Source organism: Saccoglossus kowalevskii, chromosome 14, assembly GCF_978046115.1.
Source record: "Saccoglossus kowalevskii chromosome 14, keSacKowa6.1, whole genome shotgun sequence".
Classification (NCBI taxonomy): Eukaryota; Metazoa; Hemichordata; class Enteropneusta; family Harrimaniidae; genus Saccoglossus; species Saccoglossus kowalevskii.
The window spans coordinates 26,878,064-26,903,751 of NC_140654.1; the positions used below are offsets into that span (position 1 = coordinate 26,878,064).

A 25,688-nucleotide genomic window follows, 5' to 3' on the forward strand; every position below is an offset into this window, starting at 1 on the left:
TAACCTTCTAATATACATGGTCTGTGCATATCTAATATAATATCTAGTGCATTCTTATCAGTATTTGTTGATTTTATTTTTTCAGAGAGCAGCAGATTTTGGTGGCCCTAGAAATGATTTTTTTATTCTTGTGTTGAGAGAAATAAAAGCCAAATACTTTGATACTGGACTGAAAGAACATATTTCACAGGACTACTTTTATAAAGGAATTATAATGGGTGAGTGCAAGGTATAATAAATTTATCATTGTATACTTCTTGCCTTTATTTAATCTTTTTGTTTGTACACATCCCTCCTCCAACACACACACATTCTGAACCCGGTCAGAAAGCGGAACAACTATTACCAGGGTATGTTGAGTCAGAGCATGCCATGTGATCTTAACTGATGATCCCTTACTCAACAATACAGTTGATGGTTCTTGTTTTTTAGCTCCGCTGTCGACTTTGTCGAGCGGAGCTTATCATATGAGTACTAGTTGCCTGTTGTCCGTGTCAACTTTTTACATTTTCGACTTCTTCTTGAAAACTACAAGCCTGATGCTTTAATACTTGATGTATATGTACCTTGGGTAGACCTCTCTTAGATTTGTTCATTTCATGATGATGTCTTTGATTCTCCAATTTTGATTAATATTTTTGTTTTTTTTGGTGAAAAGTGATATTTTCGACTTCTTGTTGAAAACAGCAAGTCTGATTGCTTTGATATTATACATTGTACATATAGGTACTACATGTGATGATATCTTTGATTCTCTAATTTTGAATATTTTGGTCATTTTAGATAAAAACAAATTTCGAATTCTGATTGATTTAATACTACGGGGGTATACATATTGTTCATTTTCTAATGATATCTTCAGTTCTTTAATGAAATGTACATTGCTAACAGTGGCGCTATCTCAGCCAACAGGTTGCTTGTTATATTTTACCATACATATTAATTGTTAATCATTGTTGATTTCTCTGTAACAAGTATTTCCAAAAACAGTCAAAATTATAATACAATTGTACCTAATTTGCGTAAGTTGTTTCTTATAACAAATCTTTGGTATTATTCAGATGACTTGAAGCAGATGTATATGGCCACACCCATTAGATAATTTCTAAGTAAAAGTTCATAGGCGACGAGTACATTTTTTTTCTTTTTTTAGCTCTGCTTTTAAATTTGCTTCTGTATGTGTTGAAATTTATTCATGGTTACCTGTTTACTTGTCAACAGGACTAAGCATTCTTCAGAATGGTAAATTGCCACAATTCATGGATACTGCACTGCTAGATGAATTATTTATCAGTAGTGAACCTTCAGAATGTGTGTTGCATCTACGGAAGGGTCTAGCCAAACTAGGAATATACCAGGTAATTTCATAATGATATGTTACAGTTGAGCTGTCATCATATACATTTACTGAAACCTGTCCGAATTAAATCTAGAGAGTAAATTAGAGCCGTCTTTGTATTGTTTATAAAATATATTTTGACATTATCACTTGGAAACATGCATGTGTACATTTATGTATTGTTATGGATTGCATCAAAACCGAACAGTTGGATATTGAAACAGGTTTATTGAACAACCACAATTGACCTTGACTCTATCCCATGTTTATCAAATTAGCTGTTCTGTTCTCATTATTGTAAATACTTGTATGTTTTTTACAGCTCTGCTGTCAAATACCTATATTTAGACATCTTTTGCAACCTAGTCAAATGAAAGGACTGTTGAAACCTAACTATACAGGAGAAGAAGGTTCAAATGTAAGAATGTACGAGAACTCAATATATGCTGTGTTTTTGGACTACATTAGAGAAATAGCAAGTAAGTTGTACAATAGATACAAGTGTGGAAAAATATTGTGTTTCTGGTCCTTGTGTACATCAATCAATACATTGTCAGTGCTGTTTGTTTTTAAAAAAATAACATAACAGGCTAAAAAGTAAAGTGTTGTAAAAAAAACTATGAAAATCATTGTGCTAAGAAAAAAAAAATTAAAGCCACAAGCGGCGTCACAGGGCCCAAGCTATCAGAGAAAATCCATAATTAATTTAGTCACTAATTTGCCATTAGGGTAGTTTGAATGATTTCTTGCAACAACCTATGGCTATTCATGTTATATACAAAATCAGCAGTTAATTGCTTGAATCACCAATGAGAAACAAATGCCCCAACTTTTGATCATTTTAATATCCAATATTTTTCGCATATGAAAAAATGCCCAAGCTTTTGGACAATTTTGCATAAAATCCAAGATGGTGGCCAAACCACGTGTCTGAGCAAGTTTACAACAACCCAGTCTGAATATACAGACAGTATACTAATTTCATCACTATCCTTGTTCTTGTGTCCAGTTTTCACAAAGCAATTCATAACAATATTTATGGCACTTCTATCACCTTTCAAAATACACCACAAACTGACAAAGCTGTGCCCAATCGAAATGGCATTCCATAACAGGATATATACACTTGCACGCATTCCATAAAACGTTCATTTACACACATTCATAACAACATTCTATAACATGTTGTATGCATTTGTAACAACATTCCATAACTTACGCGCATACGTAACAAATGGATAATATAAACTACAATCACAATAATAACATATAACAATATACAGAAAATCCATGACATAGTTATTATTTTGGTTGTAGTATATACAGAGGGGAGTGGAAAGAATGTAACAACTAGTCATGTGACTTTATTCATAGGCATATTAAGTATTACATTTAATGATCATAATCTGTTCATTAATCTAAACACATGAGCTCTTTTTAAGCTTTTTACCTTGCCCGTACCCTCAAAGATGGAAGGGAAAGGTAAATTAAGGGAAAAATTTTGTCCGGCGTTGTCGTCGTCGTTGTTGTTGTTGTTGTCGTCGTCGTTAATAATTGTTATTGTGTGCATAATAACTTTACTAATTCTATTCCAAACTTTATCAAACTTGGTCACCATATTCATTAGTATAAAGTCTTCCCTGAGTTTGAACAACAGATGTCCTGTATGAAAATATCATGCAAAAATTGAGAAAATCTGATAAAATATTTTGACTGTTTCTACTTGACTGATCACTGGTGATACACATCAAAGGTCACTGATCTCAGTGGAAATATGCATTGTTGTATGTGTTCAATGAAGCAAATGATTTATCTTGTAATAATATCCTTGGTAATGTATTTCAGAATCCCATACTGGGTTTCAAAACCAACTCATGGAGAGATTGCACAGTCTGATACACATTTGCAAACCTACCAATACAATCTTTACAGAAAACAAGATGTCTGAAAATCAATATAAGCACTGCTATGAACTGGGTGCCAAACTTTGATCAAGATCTGAAGCTAATAGAAAATCTGTTTAGTCAAAAGTTATCAAATCAAAAACAACACATAAAAAATACATTAAAAGCAAAACATTTCATCCACATTTTAAAAAGAAAATTATTCTAAAATATGTGTATTCTGTATTTGACAAACAGTTCATTCGACAAATGAAAACTCACAGGAATATGTTTCAGCTATTAGAACAGAATGATAGAGTTTTTATAATACTAGTTTAAAAACGCACTTCAGAGATTGCAGTGTTTGAAGACGTAGTTTCTCAGGAGGCAACAGTACTGTTGACTTCTCCCTCCACTGGACACCAACTATTTAAGTTGATTTGCATACAAAGCAGAGCTTGCAACATGATAGCTATTCATAAAAGGTGTTTTTTTACTTTTCATATAATACAGTAGTCACACAATGAGGCAGTTCATATTTGTCTCAGTGAATCATTCATTTTTGACAGACACCTGTACAAAATACTTGAACTAAAGCCAGCTAAATTTTTCTGTTATCTTGCATGTTTTATGAATCTATTCACATCTAAATGCAGCACTTTTTTTTTGCAATGAGACATTTGTTTTTATTCTAAAATATCTCAATTACTTTCAATAAAGCTGGAAATTATGTTCCTTAAAATAATTAAACAAATAAGGCATCAATGTTTTTGTAAGATATTTACATCTTTTAAGGACATTCGGTAGACTGATTCCCCACTGTTGGTTCAACCCCAAAACTTGTTTGTATTCAAAATTAATTATGACAATGCATATTTATATTGAAACAAACTATGATAAAGGGAATTATATTATATAACAAAGGGCAAGGTCACCAGAGTTCAACTATGTTTTGATTTTACTGGGAACTGCAAGCCCGATGTGTTCTTAGTTCTTTCCTGCGACACAGGTGAAGCCATTTTAATGATGTTGGTTCGCCTGTATAAGTGACAGATATTACTGTTTAAGGTCTTGACATCAAGATTTGTCTCTGATTCTATGATGTTTTTCAGTGTCACACAAGGTCGTTCTACTCTCCTTGCATCTGGTTGCCAGAGAACAGTCATCTGGTAGGGTCAGTGTACATGCAGATGTGTTGATGATGTAATATAGGGAATAAAGCGCTACGCACTGCCCAATATTGTGTGATAACGGCAAAGATGGGGATATGCGCAATTATTTCAGCGAACAATGTATTTGAGAGTGATAGATCTTATTGAGTGGCACAAGGTATCAATCTGATTATGAATTTGGTGAATGTCTCAACCAAAATATTCTTCTTAGTGGTTTCCCAGATACAATATACATGTATAGGATAAAATACATATGACTGGAATGCAATTCACAAGGGGTATCTATTATTAATATAATAGATCAGTATCAAATTTCTTCAATGGTGTAACATGACTGCAAGGAGATTTCAAGATGGTTCTGGTCAATTACAATAGTGGTGGTTTGTTTTTAAACAAATCTGGTTGTCAGCTCAATTGGAATACCAAGTTTGTTTCTTTTCACAAATTTGATTGGGATCCGTATAATGTTGGTGCACTGTCATATTCTTTTTTTGAGTTTTGAAATTTATTGTGATGAATTTAAATATTATTTAATTGTTTAAAATAATAGTACTTGTCAACTCAGAATATAAATCAACCTATGTTTTCATTTGTTTACATGTACATTGTATTTCCAGGTGGTAGAAGACAACTTTCATTGTCTCATATCTTGCAGTTTGTTACTGGAGCAGATGAAGAACCTGTGTTAGGTTTTATTATTCATCCAAAGATCACATTTCAAGAAACCCAGTCATCTTTTATTCCTTCAGCCAACACATGTGTGAACACTCTTCATTTACCAAGGCCAACCAATACATGGAAGATTCCACTTAGGGACGAAGTCAAAAGATCGATGTCGGATAACAAACTTAATTCCTTTAGTTTTTTTCCAAACCCCCCTACCCCCCACTGAAACTTAATTGATAAATATTGGTCATGGCGTCAGACTACATTCACCATTAAATACAAATTGATAATCGAACAGTAGTATTGCATAGCAGTTGACTGTCGGATGGGTGTAACAAGATTTTACAAATGCACCTCATTTGACGCACAAATTTACACTCGAACCAAACCATTTTTCCCTTTTCGGTTATTTCTGTCCATGATTGGATAGAAAAAAAACGAACTACAAATACTCCAAAATTTCTTCATTAAAAAATAAAATCGTTTTTGTCGGATGAAAACTTTTTGAGGTCAAAACCCCCCACCCCCAAATTAAAGGAAATAACATTTTTATCAGACATCGATCTTTTGACGTCGTCCCTTAAGGAAAAGCTTTTTGAATTGTATGATCTTGCATTTTCTCAGGGGTTTTTTGGACATGTGTGATATACTGGTAGTGCATACTTGCAATTAAGGGTTATCCTGTTGAACACTTCCCCATACCCGTGTGGTCTCCATGTAGAGTTGTAATTCTAATTTGTCAATGATTGGAATTTTAAATTTAAAGTGACAGAAAAAGATTAGATGTCTTGATCTAATGTATGAAAGAAATTTAAACCATTTTATTAGACAGTAGTTTAACTGTCCAAGCTTTTTCCATTTTTCCCCAGTTTGCTGCACTCTGTATTTTGATCTCTTGCTTCTGTTATCAATATATACATTTGTGTATTTTTGGTAGAAATTAATTATCTGATTGAGAAATTAACAAAAAACACATTTGCACTAGTCAACATGTTTCCACAGTTCCTGCTATAGATGAATTAAAGGTTGACCACAAACACAGACTTTTATGATATTTGTTCACTGTAACACAATTGTTTTTGACACCTTTGATGAGATTCACATGATTGATAATAAGCCTTAATTTAACCTGTCACCCACCTTTCCCACCCAAATTTATATGCACTTGTTTCTCAGTTTTGGAGCAAGCAGTCAAAATATTTGGCATCTTTGTCCCAATTTTACACGGGAAATACTATAAAGAGGACTGTTTTGAGAATGGTCATAAAACAGTAAGTGGGTTTTGAAAGGGTAGCATATTTTAGTGTATTATTAAACTGAAACTCTTTGGTAATTGTGCTCAAAGTGGTTGATACACTGCATGCCTATTGCATCACAATAGAATTCTCATTGATGATCATGGTGACTGTGCTTTTTAAATACCGGTACTATGTTTTGTATTGAATTTATATTTTCTGTAATTTCACCAATAATACAGTGTGTTGAATACAACCAGAAATAAAATCTCTCCAGATAAATACAGTTATCAAAGATGACAGAGTGCAGCTCTTGATATTACTGATTGTTCATTGGTGTCTTTCAAAAACTGCATATTTGACATATGTTCACAATTGTACTATTATCTTCTTCTTAAACAAATACTGCAGTTGTGCCTTTATATATCTTTGTTTATATTTTGTGGCAGAATTTTTTGATCAAAATTGCTGTTTTGGACTTCTTTCTTAGAAACAAAGATCAGATTATGTTGATGTTTGTATGCAGGAACCTTAAAGGTGATTTTCCTGGTGTATATTGTTTCAAAAAGTGACAGCTAGGTCCAGATATGCAGTCCATTTTAGCCCATGAGAGACACAAAATAGTGGCTATATGTTTTAACCCTATATACTACTTATGTGTCTGTGCCTGTGAACTAAACTTTGTTTCACTAGTTTTTAGTTAATATGCTTTAAGTTTTTAGTATAAATGTGTCCATGACCATGAAGAAGCAATTTATCACACATTTGAACTTAGGATGGCCATAATAAAGTCATTACCATCTTCAATTAGATATATGGTCTTGTTTAAACTAAGTATAATTTAAGCTGTGTATAAACATATCCAAGTGTAACCATATAGTGCTGGTTCTCAAGACAGTATTTGTTGTAATTGACCAAATTTACTGTAAGCTATTGCTGTAAACATAAAGATCATAAACAATCTGATAACCTTGAGACAGATGTGTTGTGTTATTTACTGCACACAGACATGATATGCAACAACACTGGTAGAACTGTTTTTACTCTGATGAGACTCAGATCTAGAACTCTGAATACATATATAGTTTCCCATACAAAAGTATACTACAGGATTCCAATATGATTTTCAACAGTCGTATAGGACAAGTGTAGTTCTTTGGGATTTAAGATCCATTATAGGTCCAGAATTGCAAATCCACCAAAACTGCAGTTCTTGTAGGACTATGATAGTGAATATATATAATCATTACAGATGATAAAAGAGTGGCCATTTGTTAGGATGTCGCCAATATTGTTTTGGACATAGTCCAATCCTGTTGCAGATATCATATACAATTTGGATATAACTTCCTGTAGGACTTTCAATAGGATACCATATGACTTGGTCCTATAATATCAGCAAAATCCTCTAAGATCTGGTCCTAGGGATTTGTCAAAAAACATGTATTTTGACACAAAATCCTATCAGACTTTCGGGTATGACAAAATACTATAGGACTTCCTATAGCATTTCGTCCTATAGGATATCATGAATGTCCTATAGGACTATATCATATAGAATCCTATTAAAATCCTATATTTTTGTGTCAAACTGTTATTGGATTTTTGCAATAGGATTCTATATGACTATATATAATAAAGGGATATAGTACAGAGATTATACCAAATTGAGCTTGAATCAGTGAAACATGCTCTCGTGACCACAGACCACCTGCCTCTAGTGACCACTCCTAAACAATCCCAAGTAATATAACATTTAAGTAACCTTTGTATAAAGATCACCTTTTGTTGCCACCCTTTCAACATTGATTTTGCTGATTATCCCCTGGCACGTTGTTGGGTTGGTTGGGGTTGGGTTGTATGATGGCAACAAGCTACTGTACATAATGTTTGTACACCTGCAAATTGTACAGAGTCCTATCTCTGGCATTTCTATGTTGATCTTCTCTACACTTGGTATTGTTAGTGTATTTATGAGTCCAGTTCTGACAACATACAAGTGTGCTAATTAGAATATATTAATGCCTGATTGCATATATTAATAATTAATTTTGGTCACTTCTACTCTAAGCTTTTTAAAATTTGATATATTTCATGCTATTACTGTACTGCTATGGATGCAATGTAAATTGCTCTCTCATTTGGATATATTAATACTGGTTTTCATTTACTGATAAATCACAAATGAATGATCAGATTTGAATTGCGAATTTACACTAGAATACTATAGGACAATTGCCAGACCTCTTAAATTTTTGGTAAAATTTGTGCATATTATTTATGATTAATTAGGTTCTTAATTGTTTCATTTGTTTTGGATGAACTGAAATGAACATATTTTTGTCACAATAGTGTAATATATTTGTGCTTGATAATATGTCAAATTACGAGTGACTCCGGAGGTGGCTAGCTCATTCATAATAAAAAAAAAACAACTTCCATATAAAGACCCCCAGTCTATAATGGTCCATTTAATGACAACTTCTGATCACTGTACACAGCCTTGACTGTATACAATATTTAGTGGTGATGGCATTCAAATTATTTGGCATATCTGTGTAGTATATCTAGTGGATATGTCACAGTGAAAAAATACAAAAACATTGATATCACTGTATGATCTATAAATACAAACTTGATTACATTGTGTTTATGTAAGCACTACTATTAATAGAGTAAATGTGAATGTTAACAACCGTGTTTTACGTATAGAAAATTTGACTGAAATTATGGTACATACGTAATCTTAACATTAAAATTATTGAAGGTTCATTATGAATGACAGTGTGAATTACATAAGAGAGATAATGTTTAGAGCTATCTTGCATAAAAAAGATTCATGATTTCTATTTACTATTGTACATGTTGTATATATACAACATGTACCATATTTACTCTATTAGTAATGCACGCACTTACTTGAATTAATTTGTAACTATAAAGGTATACATTATACTTTGAGTTTTAAGTACTTCACGGCTTGAATTATTAACACGTATCATTTTGGATTGACTTTTAGGGATGTGTTTCCAATAGAGGAAATACGTTATCTGTGAATTAAAACTAACTAGCAGGGCATGTATGCTTTAGGGTGAAGGCAGTATGTCAAGCAAGGTATATATATGCTGTGACGTTTAGTGTGAAATAAACAAGGGATACCAGTGATATTCATGTTAAGGAGGGGGAGGGGTCACATATCACGGGAAATAAAAGTAGCAATTCAAGCATAACGGGAAATTAATTGCGATTTTCAAAAGTTGCATTGGAAGCATATATATGTGTTCAACATTTTCACAGATCACGTCAAATAAAAGAGCACTTTCACAATTCTTGACAAATAAATAGTGTATCCGAAAAATAAAATGAGCTGATCACGGGAGGGTCGTCACCTGCGTACGCGCGAGTCCCAAGCGACGATAACAACACATGCTGAAAATGCAAAGACTTATGGGTAGACGCTTGTTTGTAAACAATGAAACGCAATGGCCATCTGACGCATGCGAATGTGACGACCTCCCCACTTTAAGGCGACACGCTTGACGTCATGTATATAATGACGCCAAAGCGTAGTTTAAAAAAAACTGGGATTTCTCTGTATTTTAGGCAAAAGTTAGTCATGTGATAAAAAAGTTATCACCTGATATCACTTACTCCCAAAACTCGTGACGTCATGGTCTGTATTATCCACCCACCTTTGGTTCGTGGATAATAGTAGCCCATGACGTCACTTGGTATAAACCAGCTCTGGGAACAAGTGATATCATAATCGCACACGATCGAAAGTGCCACGGATTTAAATAAATATACATTATGTTAGGTAATCTTAATTAGGCAGACATGTGATGATTGATTATATCTCTAGCCCTTAAATATACATCAATTCCATAATTATCTGAAACCCAAGGTTGAGGTATTCTCTCCGCAAGTTCTTGAATACACTGCTCACTAAGCTCATATGATAGTGGTGTCATGATTGGTCTAGTATCATCTTCATTGGTACTACCAGTTACAATACCTTCCACGCCATAATGGTGAGTGTCCTGCATTGACAATTCAATACCCATTGGATCTTGTATTTCTCATTCCATGCCGAGACCAAGCATTTTTCCAGGTTTCTAACCGTTCATTTATTGGTGATGTAAATACATAATGCAGTGCCACAAGATGTAGTTCATTTAGGGGTCCAAAATACCATCATCTTCCATGAAATAAAAGAGTTGGTAACTTAAACTGAGCACTCCCTCGAACACATCACGCCATAGCCTCTCTATTCGCTGATTGTGCATGCTCTTGCCAGTAATCATACTTCCTCTTCCAGAACCCCTCTCAGTTATCATGTAGTCAGCTATCTTGACATCCCCCCCCCTTGTCGGATCGTACTCTACTTGGAGTACCATAGACATCAATGGCTGAATGGAAACATTCGAAAAGCGTACCCGACTTGTTATTATCAGTGCACTTCAACATAACTGGGAGCCTACTGAAGCCATCAATTCCACCTATTACTACAAAGTGCCAACGTATGAGTTTGTGGTTTGTGTCAATGTACCAGAGATGGTTTGGACCTGTCACATTATATACTCTTCTTCGAAGACGTCCACGGATTCTGTCTTCCACTCCTTCGTGGTCCACTCTATGAATGCTGTCCCGGAGTCTCATTCTCTGCACCCTGATTCCAGATCTATCATAACGAATCTGCTTTAACATGTTTTCGCCACAGTTAGGAAATTCCATTGATAACTGTTTCACTTTGTCATCTAGGTCACTGTCGCCAATATTACTGAAATCTATCTTACTCAAACCATATCTTCTCATCCTTCGATAGATTGTACTTTCAGACACATCTAACATTGACGCTATTTCCTTGATCAAAAAACCTTCATTTATGTGATCCTCTATAACATGCTTTGGGTTATCAAAGTGTGGGCTTCCACAAAGCCCATGGACCCTTGCTGGTGCTTGAGTCCCGAATGTAGTGCATGTTGTTCTCAGAGACATCATGTCTGCTCGACTGTGAAGACCCAGACTTTCCATTTCATATGCAGATAGGGTGTACACAATATCAGGTGTGATTTTCTCTCTCTCAAACGCATCTGTCACATGCCCAAGGTCAAGCCGAGTCAGAATATTTCTCATAGATTCCATATTATATGTGCATAAAGTTGCTCGATCAAACATGGATGGCAGTAAACAAAACGACAAGCATTGTGGGTAAATATATCCTATGTTGAACATAATTCTGCATGACTGGATCAAGTATTGAGTTTAATGTATACTGTAATGATATATTTATTTGAATCAGTAATAATCAGAATCATACAATGGTATATCTGCATCCTGTAATACTTTATTAACATGGCATAATGATTTATCAGAAACACATAATTGCATGTACGTACTGCACCACAACAAATATGCACTCCATATTGACACGTCTGCATCACATAATGACACATTTTCATTACATAATGGAAGGCCTACATCACATCATGGAATGTTGACATCACACCACAATATATTTGTATCACATAATAAAATATTCACATATTGACATGCTCACATCACGTCAGAGAATATTTACATGCATCACATAATTGCACATTTGCATTACCTAATGGCACGCCTTCATCACGTCATTGAATATTGGCATCACATAGTCAGTTACATATATCACATACTGGCAGATTTGCATTACATAATAGCACGCCGTCATCACGTCATGGAATATTTCCATCACATAGTCAGTTACATGCATCACATAATGGCAGATCTGCATTATATAATAGCACGCCTGCATCACGTCATGGAATATTGCCATCACATAGTCAGTTACATGCATCACATACTGGCAGATTTTGATTACATTTTGTCATGCTTACATCACGTCATAGAATGTTGCATCACATAATCAGTTGCAAGCATTGCATAATGGCATTGTTGCAACATATTACAACACACTTGCATCACATAATAACACGTCTACATTGCATCACTAAATGCTTGCACCACATTATGACACACCTACATCGTGTCACCGAATGCTTGCACCACATAGTGACGTCTGCATCATATAATAGCAAGTTTGCCTCACTTAATAAGATACCTACAATACACAAAGGAATGTTTGCATCACGCAATGAATTGATTGACTCACATAATTGCATGCTCGCACAAAATAATTATATGTTTCCGTCACATAATGACATGTATACATCACATAATAAAGACCTTCATCATATAATGATATGTTTGAGTAACATAATGATACACTTCAATCACATAATGTCAGGCTTTCATCTAATAATGAAATGCATCACAAAGTTATTACTTTGCATCACATAATGGCATATTCACATCGCATAATGGAATGCTTTCATCACATAATGATTTGTGGTTGTCACATAGTTACATGTCGATATCACATAATGATATGTCTGCACGACATAATGAGCTTTTCCCATGGCATAATGGAAGGTATAGTAGACGTCTATCTGATATATGAGTTAAGACAGTCATAGAGGAGTCTAATATCAGTGCTAGCTGTGCTGTTCAAATTGACAGTGATGTGCCTAAAATGATTGAGAAGGACCATTTGTTGTTAGCATCGGGGGAACAGTTAAAGGTTGTGAATGGTGCATGTATGGAACGGAGTGGCGTTGTGGAGGACAGGACTTTGCCTGTGGGTCAAGGGAAGGTTGATGACACAGTTGTGACCATGTTGAGAGACACTGGGTGTAATGGCATTATAGTCAAGAATAGCTTGGTACCAGATGACCAGTATACAAAAAAGATTGGTCATTTATTGATGGTTGATCGTACTGTAAGAAGGGTTCCAGTCGCCATGGTGGAAATTGATATGCCATATTTGAGAGGCACGGTTGAAGCATTATATGTGCAGGACCCAATCTATGAGTTAATTGTTGGGAATGTGCCCGGAGCAAGACCACCAGATGACCCGGATCCAGTGTGGAATGTGAGTGGAGCAGTAACAACCAGAGCGCAAGCGAAGAAATCTGGTAAGGTGAAGCCGCTCAAAGTGTGTGATGTAAAGACTGGAGCACATGTAACAAAAGACAAATTAATCGAGATGCAGCAAGCAGACACATCGTTGAAGAAATATTATAATAAGAGAGAACCAGAAGTGAGAGGGCACCATACAACCGAGTTCCAGGTATATGGAGGCTTGCTATATCGTGTGTATCGGGATCGTTCAGTTCCAGGAGGCAAGACGGTAGTCAAGTGGTTGTGCCGAAACTGTTGAGGACTCGTGTTATGGAGATTGCCCATAATTCAATAATTGATGGACACATGGGGATAAAGAAGACAGAAGACCAGATTGTGACTAGCTTTTATTGGCCTGGGCTACATCAAGATGTTACCAGTTTTTGTAGGTCGTGTGATGTGTGCCAGAAGACTGTTTCAAAGGGATCAGTTGTGAAGGCCCCATTAGGTAAGATGCCTTTAATTGATATGCCATTCAAGCGTGTGGCTATAGATTTGGTTGGACCAATTACACCAGCCAGTGACGGGGGTCATCGATACATTTTAACTATGGTGGACTATGCTACACGGTATCCAGAGGCCGTTCCACTTAAAAATATAGATACAGAGACTGTAGCCGAGGCGTTGATTGACTTTTATAGCCGTTTGGGAGTTCCAGAAGAAGTACTAAGTGACATGAGGTCTCAATTTGTGTAAGAATGCATGCAAGAAGTATCAAGATTGCTCAGCATTAAGAGGCTGACGTCTACGCCCTATCATCCAATCTGTAATGGGCTGGTGGAAAAATTTAATGGTACTTTGAAGAAGATGTTAAAGCGGTTGTGCCATGAACAACCAAGGCAATGGCATCGGTATATTAGTGCTTTACTCTTTGCGTATAGAGAGGTACCACAGGAGTCAACTGGTTTTTCCCCATTTGAGCTGTTATATGGTCGAACGGTTAGAGGCCCAATGAAGATCCTTAAAGAGTTATGGACCGAAGGGAGCGATACTCCTGGGATAGTTAATAGTTACCAGATGTGTTTGAGTTGAGAGATTGGTTAGAACAGACTTTAGAGATTGCTCGAGAGGAATTACAAAAGGCACAGAATCGATACAAGTGTTACTATGATCGTAAAATGAAGAAGCGAGTGCTTAAGGAAGGAGATAAGGTGTTAATTTTGCTGCCAACTGACAACAACAAGCTATTGATGCAGTGGAAGGGTCCTTATGTGGTGGAGCAGGTAATAGGCGAAAACGATTATCGAGTGAGGGTAGGTGACAAAGTGAAGACGTATCATGTAAATATGTTAAAGTTGTATGTTGAGCGGGAGACGTCACCTCAACCAGATGGAAGTGAGACAAGTTACTCACCAAATACGGCCATAGACTTGATGAATGCTGTGCGCGCAGCTACAGCGGGGTGCAACGAGTCAGATGAAGAGAATGCTGTAGACGAAGATGATCTTCTAGAGTTAGGAACTTGTAAACCCAATGAGTCAGGTAAAGATGTTCAAATTGGTACAGACCTGACAGAACACCAGAGAAAAGAACTGGTGGGTTTAGTCAATACTTATGATAAGGTGTTTACTGACTTGCCAGGAAAGACCAAGATAATCAGTCATAAGATTGACCTGACAAATGATACACCAATACGATCTAAGCCATACTCACTACCATATGAAATAAGGGAGAACCTTAGGCAAGATATTGAAGATATGTTAAAAATGGGAGTAATCAGGAAGTCCACATCACCCTATGCGTCACCGGTGGTGATTGTAAAGAAGAAGGATGGATCGTATCGCATATGTGTAGACTATAGGAAATTAAATAAGGTCACTGTAACCGACCCTGAGCCAATGGTAACAACAGGGGATATATTTCAGAGGCTACATAATAGTAAGTTCCTGTCAAAAATTGATTTAAGTAAGGGTTATTGGCAGATACCAGTAGCTGAAGAAGATATACCAAAGACAGCATTTGTTACTCCCGATGGAACTTATGAATTTTTAAGGATGCCATTTGGAATGAAGAATTCGGTAGCTACTCTGGTGCGGGGAATCAGGAAATTATTGTCAGGTATGGAATCAGGAAATTATTGTCAGGTATGGAGGGGGTTGGAAGCTATATAGATGACCTGATAGTTTATTCAAGCTGCTGGGATGAGTATATTCAAGTATTATCTGAGTTGTTACGAAGACTAAGGGCAGCGGACATAACAGCTAGACCATCCAAGTGTGTTCTGGGTGCAACATCAGTAGAATTCCTGGGTCATGAAATTGGACACAATTGGGTGAGTCCGAGTCACGACAACATGGAAAAAATTCGAGAAGCGCAAAGACCAGCTACCAAGAAAGGTGTCCGATCATTCTTTGGGCTGGTCAATTACAACAGAGACCACATCCCCTTATTCGCAACTATTGCAGCACCCCTGAGTGATCTACTAAGGAAAGGACAACCCAACAAAGTTGTATGGGGAGAGGCGTCTCAGGTAGGAATTGGAGCAGTACTTATGCAGAATCATGGTGAGAAGCTTCATCCAGTTGCGTATGCAAGTAAGAAGTTATCCGATGCAGAAAAGGAATATTCAACTGTAGAAAGAGAATGTTTAGCCATTGTATGGGGCGTGAATAAATTTCGCCTATATTTAGCCGGTGTGGAATTCATTTTGCAGACGGATCATAAACCATTGTCTTACCTGGATAAAGCCAAGTTTGCAAATGACCGAGTGATGAGATGAGATAATTATCGTGTTGAGGATATTCCTGGACGGGACAATGTGGTAGCGGACTACCTGAGTAGATTGATGGACTGAGGAACTTTTGAACAGTATAGTAGAATGTTATTTGCTTATGACTGTATTTCATATTTGATTATATTCTACTGTATGTGATTTCCGAATTTATGTACTCAGAGCTTTATTCAGTTCGATTTGATATATTGTATTGTTGTTTTATTTGAAATTGTTATCGTATTCGTATTATTGACGTCGTTGCTAGTCATGTAATATTATATGTTATAATATTCTTGCAAGAAATTCTTTCTCAGTTTGAGATACTTTTTCTTTAAATAAGAATAATTGCCATAACCTTTTCTAGCAACATCTTGTTTGGTATTAAGTGGACAAGTAATGAGAATAATTTCCTCAATTCAAGAAAACCTTTCCTAAGACAAGTTTTATAAGAAATAATTGCGCATTTGTTTTGCTGATAAGATAAAATATCTAGCATTAAGAAAATCAAAATCTTGATGTTCTCCAAACTTTATTTTTTAAAAGTTCAAAACTGTGAAGAGTTTTTAACTTTCTAAAATTAAGATATGGGAAACATAAAGATTTTGATTTTCTTAATGCTAGATATTTTAAGTTGTCAGCAAAAACAAATAGAAAACACACTTTAATATAAAACATACTGACAAAAAAGCGATATTTTTTACACATGTGATTTTAATTATCATAAACTGCTTCTGTACAGTGTTTTCAATTCATCAATGAAAAAAATAATGTTGAAATTAATTATATACAATTCTGGGAATTCACAATTGTGAAAAGTGTGGCAACTGAATTATGTATTAATATTTTACAATCGAACAGGATATCTAATATTTATTTTAAGACCAAAATACCCCACATTTGTTTTTATTCCTTTGTATGGGAACATTTTGATAAGTCATAATACTAGTATTCTAATGTTTATTTCTTTACAATTTTGTGACAATAATTTTTATTTTTTTTTCAAATAGAAAATTATTTAAACAATGTGTTTTAAGTATTAATTTCTTTTGTTTATTTGAAAGTCCTAGTAAATAGTTTAATTTGGCTTGTGCACCAAATTCCCATATTTTGAGATAATATTAACAAACCTGACAGAGGACCACCTCAAATATCATAGGTTTCCGATTAGTTGCCAAAAATACTTTTTCCCAAAAATTACTAAAAATATTCAAAAAAAATTATAATTTGCATATTTCTGCAAAATAAAATTTTTTACCAAAAATATTTCATGCTTGCAAAAAATTTGGATAACCATCATTTGCCAACTCTATTACAGACATCAGATCGTAGTTCAGTAGTATAAACATTTCATTCTTGAAATTCACTAGGCAATAACAACTGAAGTCCAGACATTCTGACGGCTTTCTAACAACAAATCCTTCCGGTAATACAGGTTCTTCAATAACATATGCTTGAAGCAACTCCTCAAAATGATTTGTTTCATACATCTTCAAAGCAAAAAAAACCTCTTGCTCCCCTTCATCAGTTCCCCCAATAAATATATTTTTTAAAAGACCAAAGGTTGGCAAATCATTTTCTATTTCAACTGCAATCATGCACTCATCTGGTATGTACTTTGTTCCATTTAGTGTAATATGCTTGGTACTATGAATGGTTTTCAAGACTATGTCTTGGTAAAACTCCTTAATTTTCCTACTTGTATCCTGAAAGTTAATGACAAGCATTTGGCATGGCCCAGTTATTTGTTCAGTAGAAAACAAAGGATGAGTGGATGGGTCATCATCAATATAGGACAAGCATTCAGCCTTCAAATAACGTTCAGCAATAGATTTAGGCAGATTTGAAAAGTTTTGCTTCTGAGATAGCCTTTTAAAAAGCTTGTGCTTGGCTTCGTATCTCATGCACGAGTATCTTATAGGTGGTCCATACTTTCTTATTGTCTCTGGAAAATGAATCATGAAATGTTGTTTTGGTAAAACAGAAAGCTCTGGAAACAGCTGTACAAATGTCTCTAAATGGTTCTTGATTACTAAACTCAAAAATACAAGTGAACCATTCGATATAACTGGCGACTGTAAAATATTTATAATACAGAGTAGTTCAATAACAAATAAATATAGCGAGTTATCCTCAGGTAGTATTGTACTTGCAAGGAAAAATGGCAAGATTTTCATAAAAACATGCATTTGACTAGCAGACTGTCTGAGTCTATTGTCATCCGAGTCCAGAGTTTTCTGAAGAATCTCAGAAGGTTTGTTTTTTACATCGAAGTACGGAAGGTGGAAGTTTCTCAGGTAAGAGTTCAACTGACTTAGGCTGAATAATTTCTGCTCAAGTATATATTCTTTAAGTACTTCCTTTAGCTCATATTGAGCTACACCCTCAGTAACAACATGCATTATATCTTGTGGAAGCATTGTACACACATCAAAACCTGGTGCATCCACTAAAATACTACGTCTATTAATGCCATACATAGTGCGCAAATAATTTCTTAGGTAATCTGTATTGGCTCTTTCTATTTCAGCAAGGTGATCTAAATGAGTGTCAAGATTTCTTTTCTGAAAGTGAGCTACTGAAAAGTTGCCCAGATTGTCCGAAGTACAAGTACAATACCGACATTTAGAAAATGATGCACCAACGCTTTCTTTGAAACCACCAAGCGCATGACTTGCGGGTGTGTCACCAAGTGCTCCAAACAACATGCCTTTTAAATGTATTATTTCATTATCAGCCAACTTAAAATCACACCCCTGAATAAAAAGTCGTAATTCATGAATAAAAGGCTCTAGGATTGCATCAAGTCCATATTTTTTTATGTTCTCACTGTATGCTATGGCCAAAAGTTGTACAGTTTCAAGTTTGGATCTAAATTTCGTGTCTATTTTTGCAATGGTATAATAGAACATTCCTAATTTATGTATACCTGAACGTGATCCTAGAGGATTGCATATGTCAATTTCATCATAGTATAAAATAATGGGAATATCATCATCACATAAAAGGTTATGAGTTTGGTATATTTCCCCATCTAACATATCAAAGTAATACCCATCTGGTGCAGTTTTGGGTGGATTAGTTACAAGGGTTCGAATGCGTACATTAGAAATCAGTTGTCTTATAGATTCCAAGAGCGGCACATACACAAAAGTATCATCACGAGATGTTACATGGTATTTCCTGCCCTTACGCTTGCTCACAATTGTTTCTCCCAACTTAACTTCACATAGTCTTACAGATAAAAAGTTCCTTTTAATATACTGATCTTGTTTGTAATGTGAATCAATTTTGGAAAAAGTATCAGAAACTTCTTTTTCGCTGTCCATGAGAATATTTTGCAATGTTAATTAGCTGTTCCCTTCTAGCTGTAGAGCTGCCCTTTGCAAAATCTCCATCTTTAATTTTTCAACTGTTGACTGAATCAAAGTCTTGGTGTTTTCAACAATGTCAGATGTAGTAGCCTGAAACAAAATACAATAATTGACTGTAATATAGGTGAACAATAAGTTGAATGTAAACTGAAAGTTTTCCCGTTTTAAAAGACTGGACTTATTTCTAAAGCACAGATGAGTGTTTATTACCTGAGTTAAGCAGTTTCTTTCCTTTAAACCACATATAAATTGGGCGGCACATGTTTCCAAATTTATTTTGTTATCTTGTGGCTGAACCTGTCAAGTATGAAATATATTATGTAGTTTTCATGTAAACATGATGTACAGAAGTTACCATACAATAAATGATTTATCCATCCCACTTAAGAAATGTAACCCTTTTCATCCTTTCCAAAGGATGTGTGTTCACAATAAATATATAGTAAAACTTTGGGCTGAAAAATCGCAATCTGCCAACATTTTAGGCTGCTTAACAGTGTTTTACATCTATGATTGAAATTCCTAGAAGTTAAACTTAATTTATAACGCAGTTTATTTTTATCAGCAAATTGTGTATTTTGTACAAAGCAATGTGGTATTAACAATCACTAAAACATACCTGAGTCTGAGGTGCACTACAGTCGTCATCGTTTGTAATTGCTTCATTGTCACTGATGTCATTCTCACTCAGAACTGCGTCTTCGACATATTGTGTCACTGGGGGGTTTGTATCATGTGGGATTTGTTCTGGTGGGGTATTCTCCGTGTAGCGATCACGGTGTATTGACACAATGTGTTTATAAAAAGAATGGTATTTCCGGTAGCTTCTCGGGCATCCATCAACTCCACAATTTATCATGAAGTGTGGAGTACTAGCATGTGACACGTTAATGTGGTTTAGAAGCTCTCTTAACGTAAGACAGAGAAACACAATACAAATCCCACATCTCCAGGGTCCCGCCATTTTAAAAAAGATGTTATATCATATCTCGCCAGATTATATGGTACGGGCGAATTTTGGTTATGTTCGATGAAAAGAGCGTTTAGCTTTGATTTTTCATTTCTCGAAATTAATAATAATAAAAAAGAAATCATAGTTCGTATTATAGAGTATTTTTAACGTCCGAATGGCGTGAGGCCTGCGTTTGTCGAGTTCAAATTCACGCATAATGCGAGATGTCGGAGTGAGCCACTTGGCTTCACACGCGTGCTGCAGACTACAATATACACGAGGCGGCAATTTCAAGAATGGCGAACGAAATGCTTGCGATGTCATCGGACGAACTTCATGCATTTTTGAGCGATGAAATTGGGGATGAGGCAGCAGAAAGAGTTAAAGGTAATTATTCTGACGCCAATTTTTAATTATTATCCAGAATAAGTTTAAAACCAGAGTTTATCTAAAATGTGTACTTGAAAATGAAATCACAGTCACTTGGGGGCTGAAAATCAATAAATACTAATTTTCAAAAAAAAATCATCCGCTATACGTATATAAATAAACAAGTTGTGAAACACGGCACAGAGTAAATCGACACCCTGTCGGTTTCAAATGTCGATTTCTTACCTTAAAATGCGAAACAAAAAGTGCAGAGGGGGTCAGGTGTTATGTTAATAACCATTATTCATAATCGCTAACTTGGTTTTATTCAAAACGGCACAAATCGCGAGTTTTCTGGTGATATCCGACAATTTCATGATCGAAAATGGCCAGCAGCCAGAATCAAGGGGGATTCGCGCAGAGTTATGGGTAAATCAAGTGCGCATACTCATTTTCAGCCAATCAGGCGTGCCGTAACTGCGAGTATTTCCTTGATTTACCCAGAACTCTATGCGAATCCCCCTTGATTCTGTCTTATTACCAAACGCTTCAGCGTGGTATTAAGAGTTTGTTTTCAGGGGTGGGTGATACCAAGGTGGGAAATGGATGCACATATGGGGTTAATTCCTTGAATTGCAATATAGAGGGTTCAGGCTGAAATACAATATATAGTGTTTTCATGTTTCGTCTGATATTTCTGTGGTATTCTGCTGCTGTAAGTAATGCACGATTTGTTCCGAAATTCAGTATATTGTGTGTATTCCAGGGTTATTCGTTTTTTGCTGAAAACACCCCTATTTTTTAGTGGCAGAGTTTGAATAGTCTCACTCCCACTGGGAAATCTGCATTGTTGCTTGAATGTGAGTTAATTAAACACATTTTCCAGACCGGCGAAAGAGTATGCAACAGCCAATTTTAACAGCCTGTCACGTGATTTTAGTCTGAATGTCAACATGAACAGGCTAGTCCATTTTACGCAGGAGTAATTGGGAGTAGAATATGTGAGGGATAGTATCAACAGAGATGTGTATAGTGAAAAGTAATATCTATCCTTCATTTACATCTCTGAGCATTTCTGTTTTAGTATATTGGTTTGAAAATGTTGGACTTGCATGATTTGCAATGTGTTTTTTTAATGGGACTCCCCTATTGATCGAATCCCGGGTTTGAACGAGAACGGCACACCACGTGATTCGTTTGAATACAATGCTGATGGCAAACATGCCGTGTTACTGCGGTACTCCACTGACGGGATGACTTACTGCATGCTACAACTTCGCTTGTGATGTTGCTTGTTAGCCATGGATTACATGAATCTTGATTACCAGTCAAATGTTGCTCATTTGACGTTGGTAATCTTTATTTGGAACTGAGTAACTTCCTGGTACTTCGTACTATGATAAAAATCAGTCAACATACATCAAGTTCTCACAATCGTAGTATTCCATGTGATGTACACCTAATATGCCAAAAATGTTGCTGAACGATTTGAACTGAATAAAAATAGCAGACGAAAATTTGTTTACAAAATAAAAATACTTCGGTTGCCAATGAAAACCGGTAAAAAACAAGCAATATGTTTTCGGCTGTTATCATGGAAGGGACATGAACGTGAAGCTAACGTCTGTTTATAACTAAAACCGGGCACCTTATACGAGGTTTGCAAAATAACATGGCAGTCATTAGAAGTCACTTTATTTTATTGTTAGGACGTATTCAACCGTTAAATGTATAATTTCCAATCGTTTTGCGATAGTATTTTCTAGATTGGAAGCAGCATTTACATTTTATTCAAAGTTCAAAGCTGCGTTGGGATTCCGTTGACAGTGGTAACAATGTCGGCGCCGGTGATCTCTTACCAGTGCGCAACGTAGCCAAAATAAAAGGCATGATCATTTGGGCACTGCTATTACAAGACTTTGGCTGTTGCCATGGTAGCGGTGGGTCAGGATTGTTTTTCCAATTAGTGATGGTACGACCTGCCTGTCAAGTATGAACCGTGACAAAATCAGCCAAGCCAAAAAAAAATCACAGAAGAGTTAAAAAGCCATTCCTGCTGAACAGTTACTTTAACTTCGGGGTCAACTTTCTCATTAATGAAAAAAGATATCAAAAATTCAAATAATAACTTTTTGCCCACACTCCAGCCGAGGACAATGAGCTATGTCTGAGGTGTTGTATCACAGGGAGTTGGACAAACTTGTGTATTTTAATAAATTATTGAATAATAAAATGTTATATAACTTTTCTTTTACCCCCCCTCCCCTTCCTGGTATCTATTTCAAGTATTTTTGTCAGGTTCAAATCGTTCACCAGCATTTTTGGCATGTTAGATGTACATCACATAGAATACTAGGATTGGGAGAACTTAATGTTTGTTGACCACCTGGAATCTGAGTTTTATAAATCTTGAAGGGCTCTCGGAAGATCCACCCGCTGCCTGGACCCGCAGTAAAATCTCCGATTAATATGGAGCCGCAACCATCAACATCGATATACCATGAGGTTTCTGCTGGCGAAGTTGCGGCGTTACTCAGTTCCAAATAAAGATTACCAACGCCAAATTAGCAAAATTTAACCGGTAACCAAGACTCAGTCTATCCACGACAAGCAAGCAACATCACAAACGAGGTTGTAGTGTGCAGCTCACGAGTCAGCGACGACCGATTTCAAAGAAAGTCATTCCGTCAGTGGAGTACCGCAGTTGCACGGCATGTTTGCCAATGTACAGATCTGTGGAGGAACTTTTAACTTCAACATCAACCGTGTATCGTAGTCGCCCAGTTTAAGTTCTGGTTCTGTCGTGGTCCCAACTAAAGGGCGACAGTCGTCGTGTCGCGTCCTGTTCGATATGGGACTCACAGCGACGTATACAACGCGTGTAAAATACATTGTTTATTTACATGAAATTCGAACACACGCTGTGCTACGACCACCGCGCTTAAACATCCACGAGTTATTTATTCGGACAATGACTTAAATTAGACGTCTGATTATTTTATTTTCACACGTACAGCGACACGCGTTCTACACTGACAAGCGTTGCTAGGTCGCAGCACTGTCTTGGAGCATATTAATGGGCAATTGGGTTCCCCGATCTAAATTTCTATCCCGGTTTGTTGCACGTTCTTTTTTTAATATGAAATAATCAAATATGGGACATGTGTATAATAACAGAACCCCACACCCTCCCCGTGGCTTCGCTCGTGAAAGTACGGCAGCAGGATACACCGCATCACTCGTGAAAATAACTTCCATACGCAATGAAAGCCACGGGGAGGGTATCTGTCATAATACTTCATTATCACTGAAAACATTTTTCCCCTGAAATAAATTCCAGTGAATATGCCATTTCCCTCATACTATATTGAGACACAGCGCAGTGAAAATTAGATTCACATGTAATGCTTGAAAACATGTCTGCAAAAATAAATTAAGTGAAATTCTACGTGACTTCATAATAGTTGGAAATGAACACATTACACCCGACCCTACCACTCCATATACAATGTAAACTACACCCCAAAACATCCTTTCACCCACAGTTACTACCGTGTTTCACCAGTGTATTCTATTTGACGTCAGAAGAAATTGAAATAAACAAATTAATTATAATTTCAGCCTCTAGTTGACCACTGATTAAATAAACTACCTCGTCTTTATGTCAACTTGCAGTTATTCGTTGCCTACATCAGTGACTTCAAAATATATGTTTCAATCCCAGGAATTTCACTCGCTGTTAATTGCATGGGAGTGGCAGTCTTTAATGAATTTCTATTGTCATGTCAATTTCTTGCGATTACTCGAACATTAAGCTGTAACCACATACCGCCTAGGTGCTGTAATTAAATCTTGGTGTAAGCACCATATGAACTATGAACAATGCATGTGAAGCCAGCTGTGGGGTATATTCAATCCTATAGATTTCTCATTGTTTGGTAACTATTTGCTGCAAATGCAACAAAAATCAATATAAAAAATATTACCCACACAGTATTCTACAGGTTACTTGTTTGAAATAGAAATTGTTAATACAAGATTTTCAATAGATGGTGCAGTTATTGAAAGGCAAATACACCTTTTTTTTTAAAAAATAAAGGTCAGAGCAGGGTATTTTACTGACATGGACAGAGATGCTAAGCAACTAACTTATTTATGGCCTTGCTTAAGTTAATCTGCCAAAAATACTAACCTCTTTTTAGTGAAAATTTCTGGTTGGCGGTCGACTAGAAAATGAGTCCGTTTTGGTAATTTTTAGGGCAAGTCCTAGGGTAATAATATTGTTAGCCAAATTTAAAATTTCTATAGGACTACGCTGGCTAATATATTTTTTTGTTACTATCTGAAAAATTATACTCTTCCGAGGGGAAGACGTGTAGTGGTGTGAAGCTAGGCGATTAGATGCCGTACGCAAGCGCCGGTTTTGAGTCACGTATGCAGTACATGTTTACTATAATTTGACGTAGTATTTACCTTGTCGTTTGTTCGGTGTTATTTGCTTACTCTTGCAGAAGCTGGATTCAGTGGCAGTGACTTGGCATCACTTGACAAGGAAGATGTGCATGACTTGCTGTCAGAAGTACGATTCTTCAAACCACGAATGAAGTTATGGAAACTCATTAAAGGGTTTACTGACTCATGTGAGGTAATTCCAAAATTCTGTTTACGACCATGCCCCACATTGCTTGCACAGATTTGTTTTTAAACCTTCATTTTTTTTCTAGTTCAAGAGTCTTGAGAATGTGGTTTTTGGTAGTAATTACTAGTTCATTATTAGAGATCAAATTAATAAACATGCAGAAAGTATATTGTTGTGCTTGTAGTCATGTATGTGATTAACATTTTCACCAAAATGCACCCATTTAAGTTGCATTTCATGAAAGCCCACATGAATTTTATTGAACACTTTTTATTCGAGTTGTGCCTTTTAAACTTGTTAATATTATGTAATTGTTTTTCACCCTCTAAATTATTACATTTACTTTA

At 35.9% G+C, this 25,688-nt stretch overlaps 2 protein-coding genes across 2 annotated transcripts; both read right to left on the reverse strand.

Annotated features, from left to right (window-relative positions):
* Positions 1–17,275: 17,275 nt before the first annotated feature.
* LOC144363069 (uncharacterized) lies at positions 17,276–19,336 on the reverse strand. Its single transcript, XM_085507574.1, has one exon. The coding sequence runs from the start codon at positions 19,334–19,336 to the stop codon at positions 17,276–17,278; it is 2,061 nt and encodes a 686-aa protein (XP_085363700.1).
* On the reverse strand, positions 19,010–20,345 carry LOC100373401 (uncharacterized). Its single transcript, XM_006812432.3, has 3 exons — positions 20,001–20,345; positions 19,592–19,678; positions 19,010–19,471 (listed from the first exon to the last, which is right to left on the reverse strand). Exons 1-3 carry the CDS (start codon positions 20,343–20,345, stop codon positions 19,358–19,360), a joined length of 546 nt encoding a protein of 181 aa, XP_006812495.3. The 3' UTR covers positions 19,010–19,357.
* Positions 20,346–25,688: the final 5,343 nt, after the last annotated feature.

Excerpts from the sequence above, each read along its gene's own strand:
- LOC144363069 (XM_085507574.1), bottom strand. The coding sequence starts at position 19,336 with ATGGACAGCGAAAAAGAAGTTTCTGATACTTTTTCCAAAATTGATTCA.
- LOC100373401 (XM_006812432.3), bottom strand. The coding sequence starts at position 20,345 with ATGGCGGGACCCTGGAGATGTGGGATTTGTATTGTGTTTCTCTGTCTT. Across the intron at positions 19,679-20,000 it reads GTAGTGCACCTCAGACTCAG|GTTCAGCCACAAGATAACAA; the intron begins GTATGTTTTAGT and ends CATACTTGACAG. Across the intron at positions 19,472-19,591 it reads AAAGAAACTGCTTAACTCAG|GCTACTACATCTGACATTGT; the intron begins GTAATAAACACT and ends ATTTTGTTTCAG.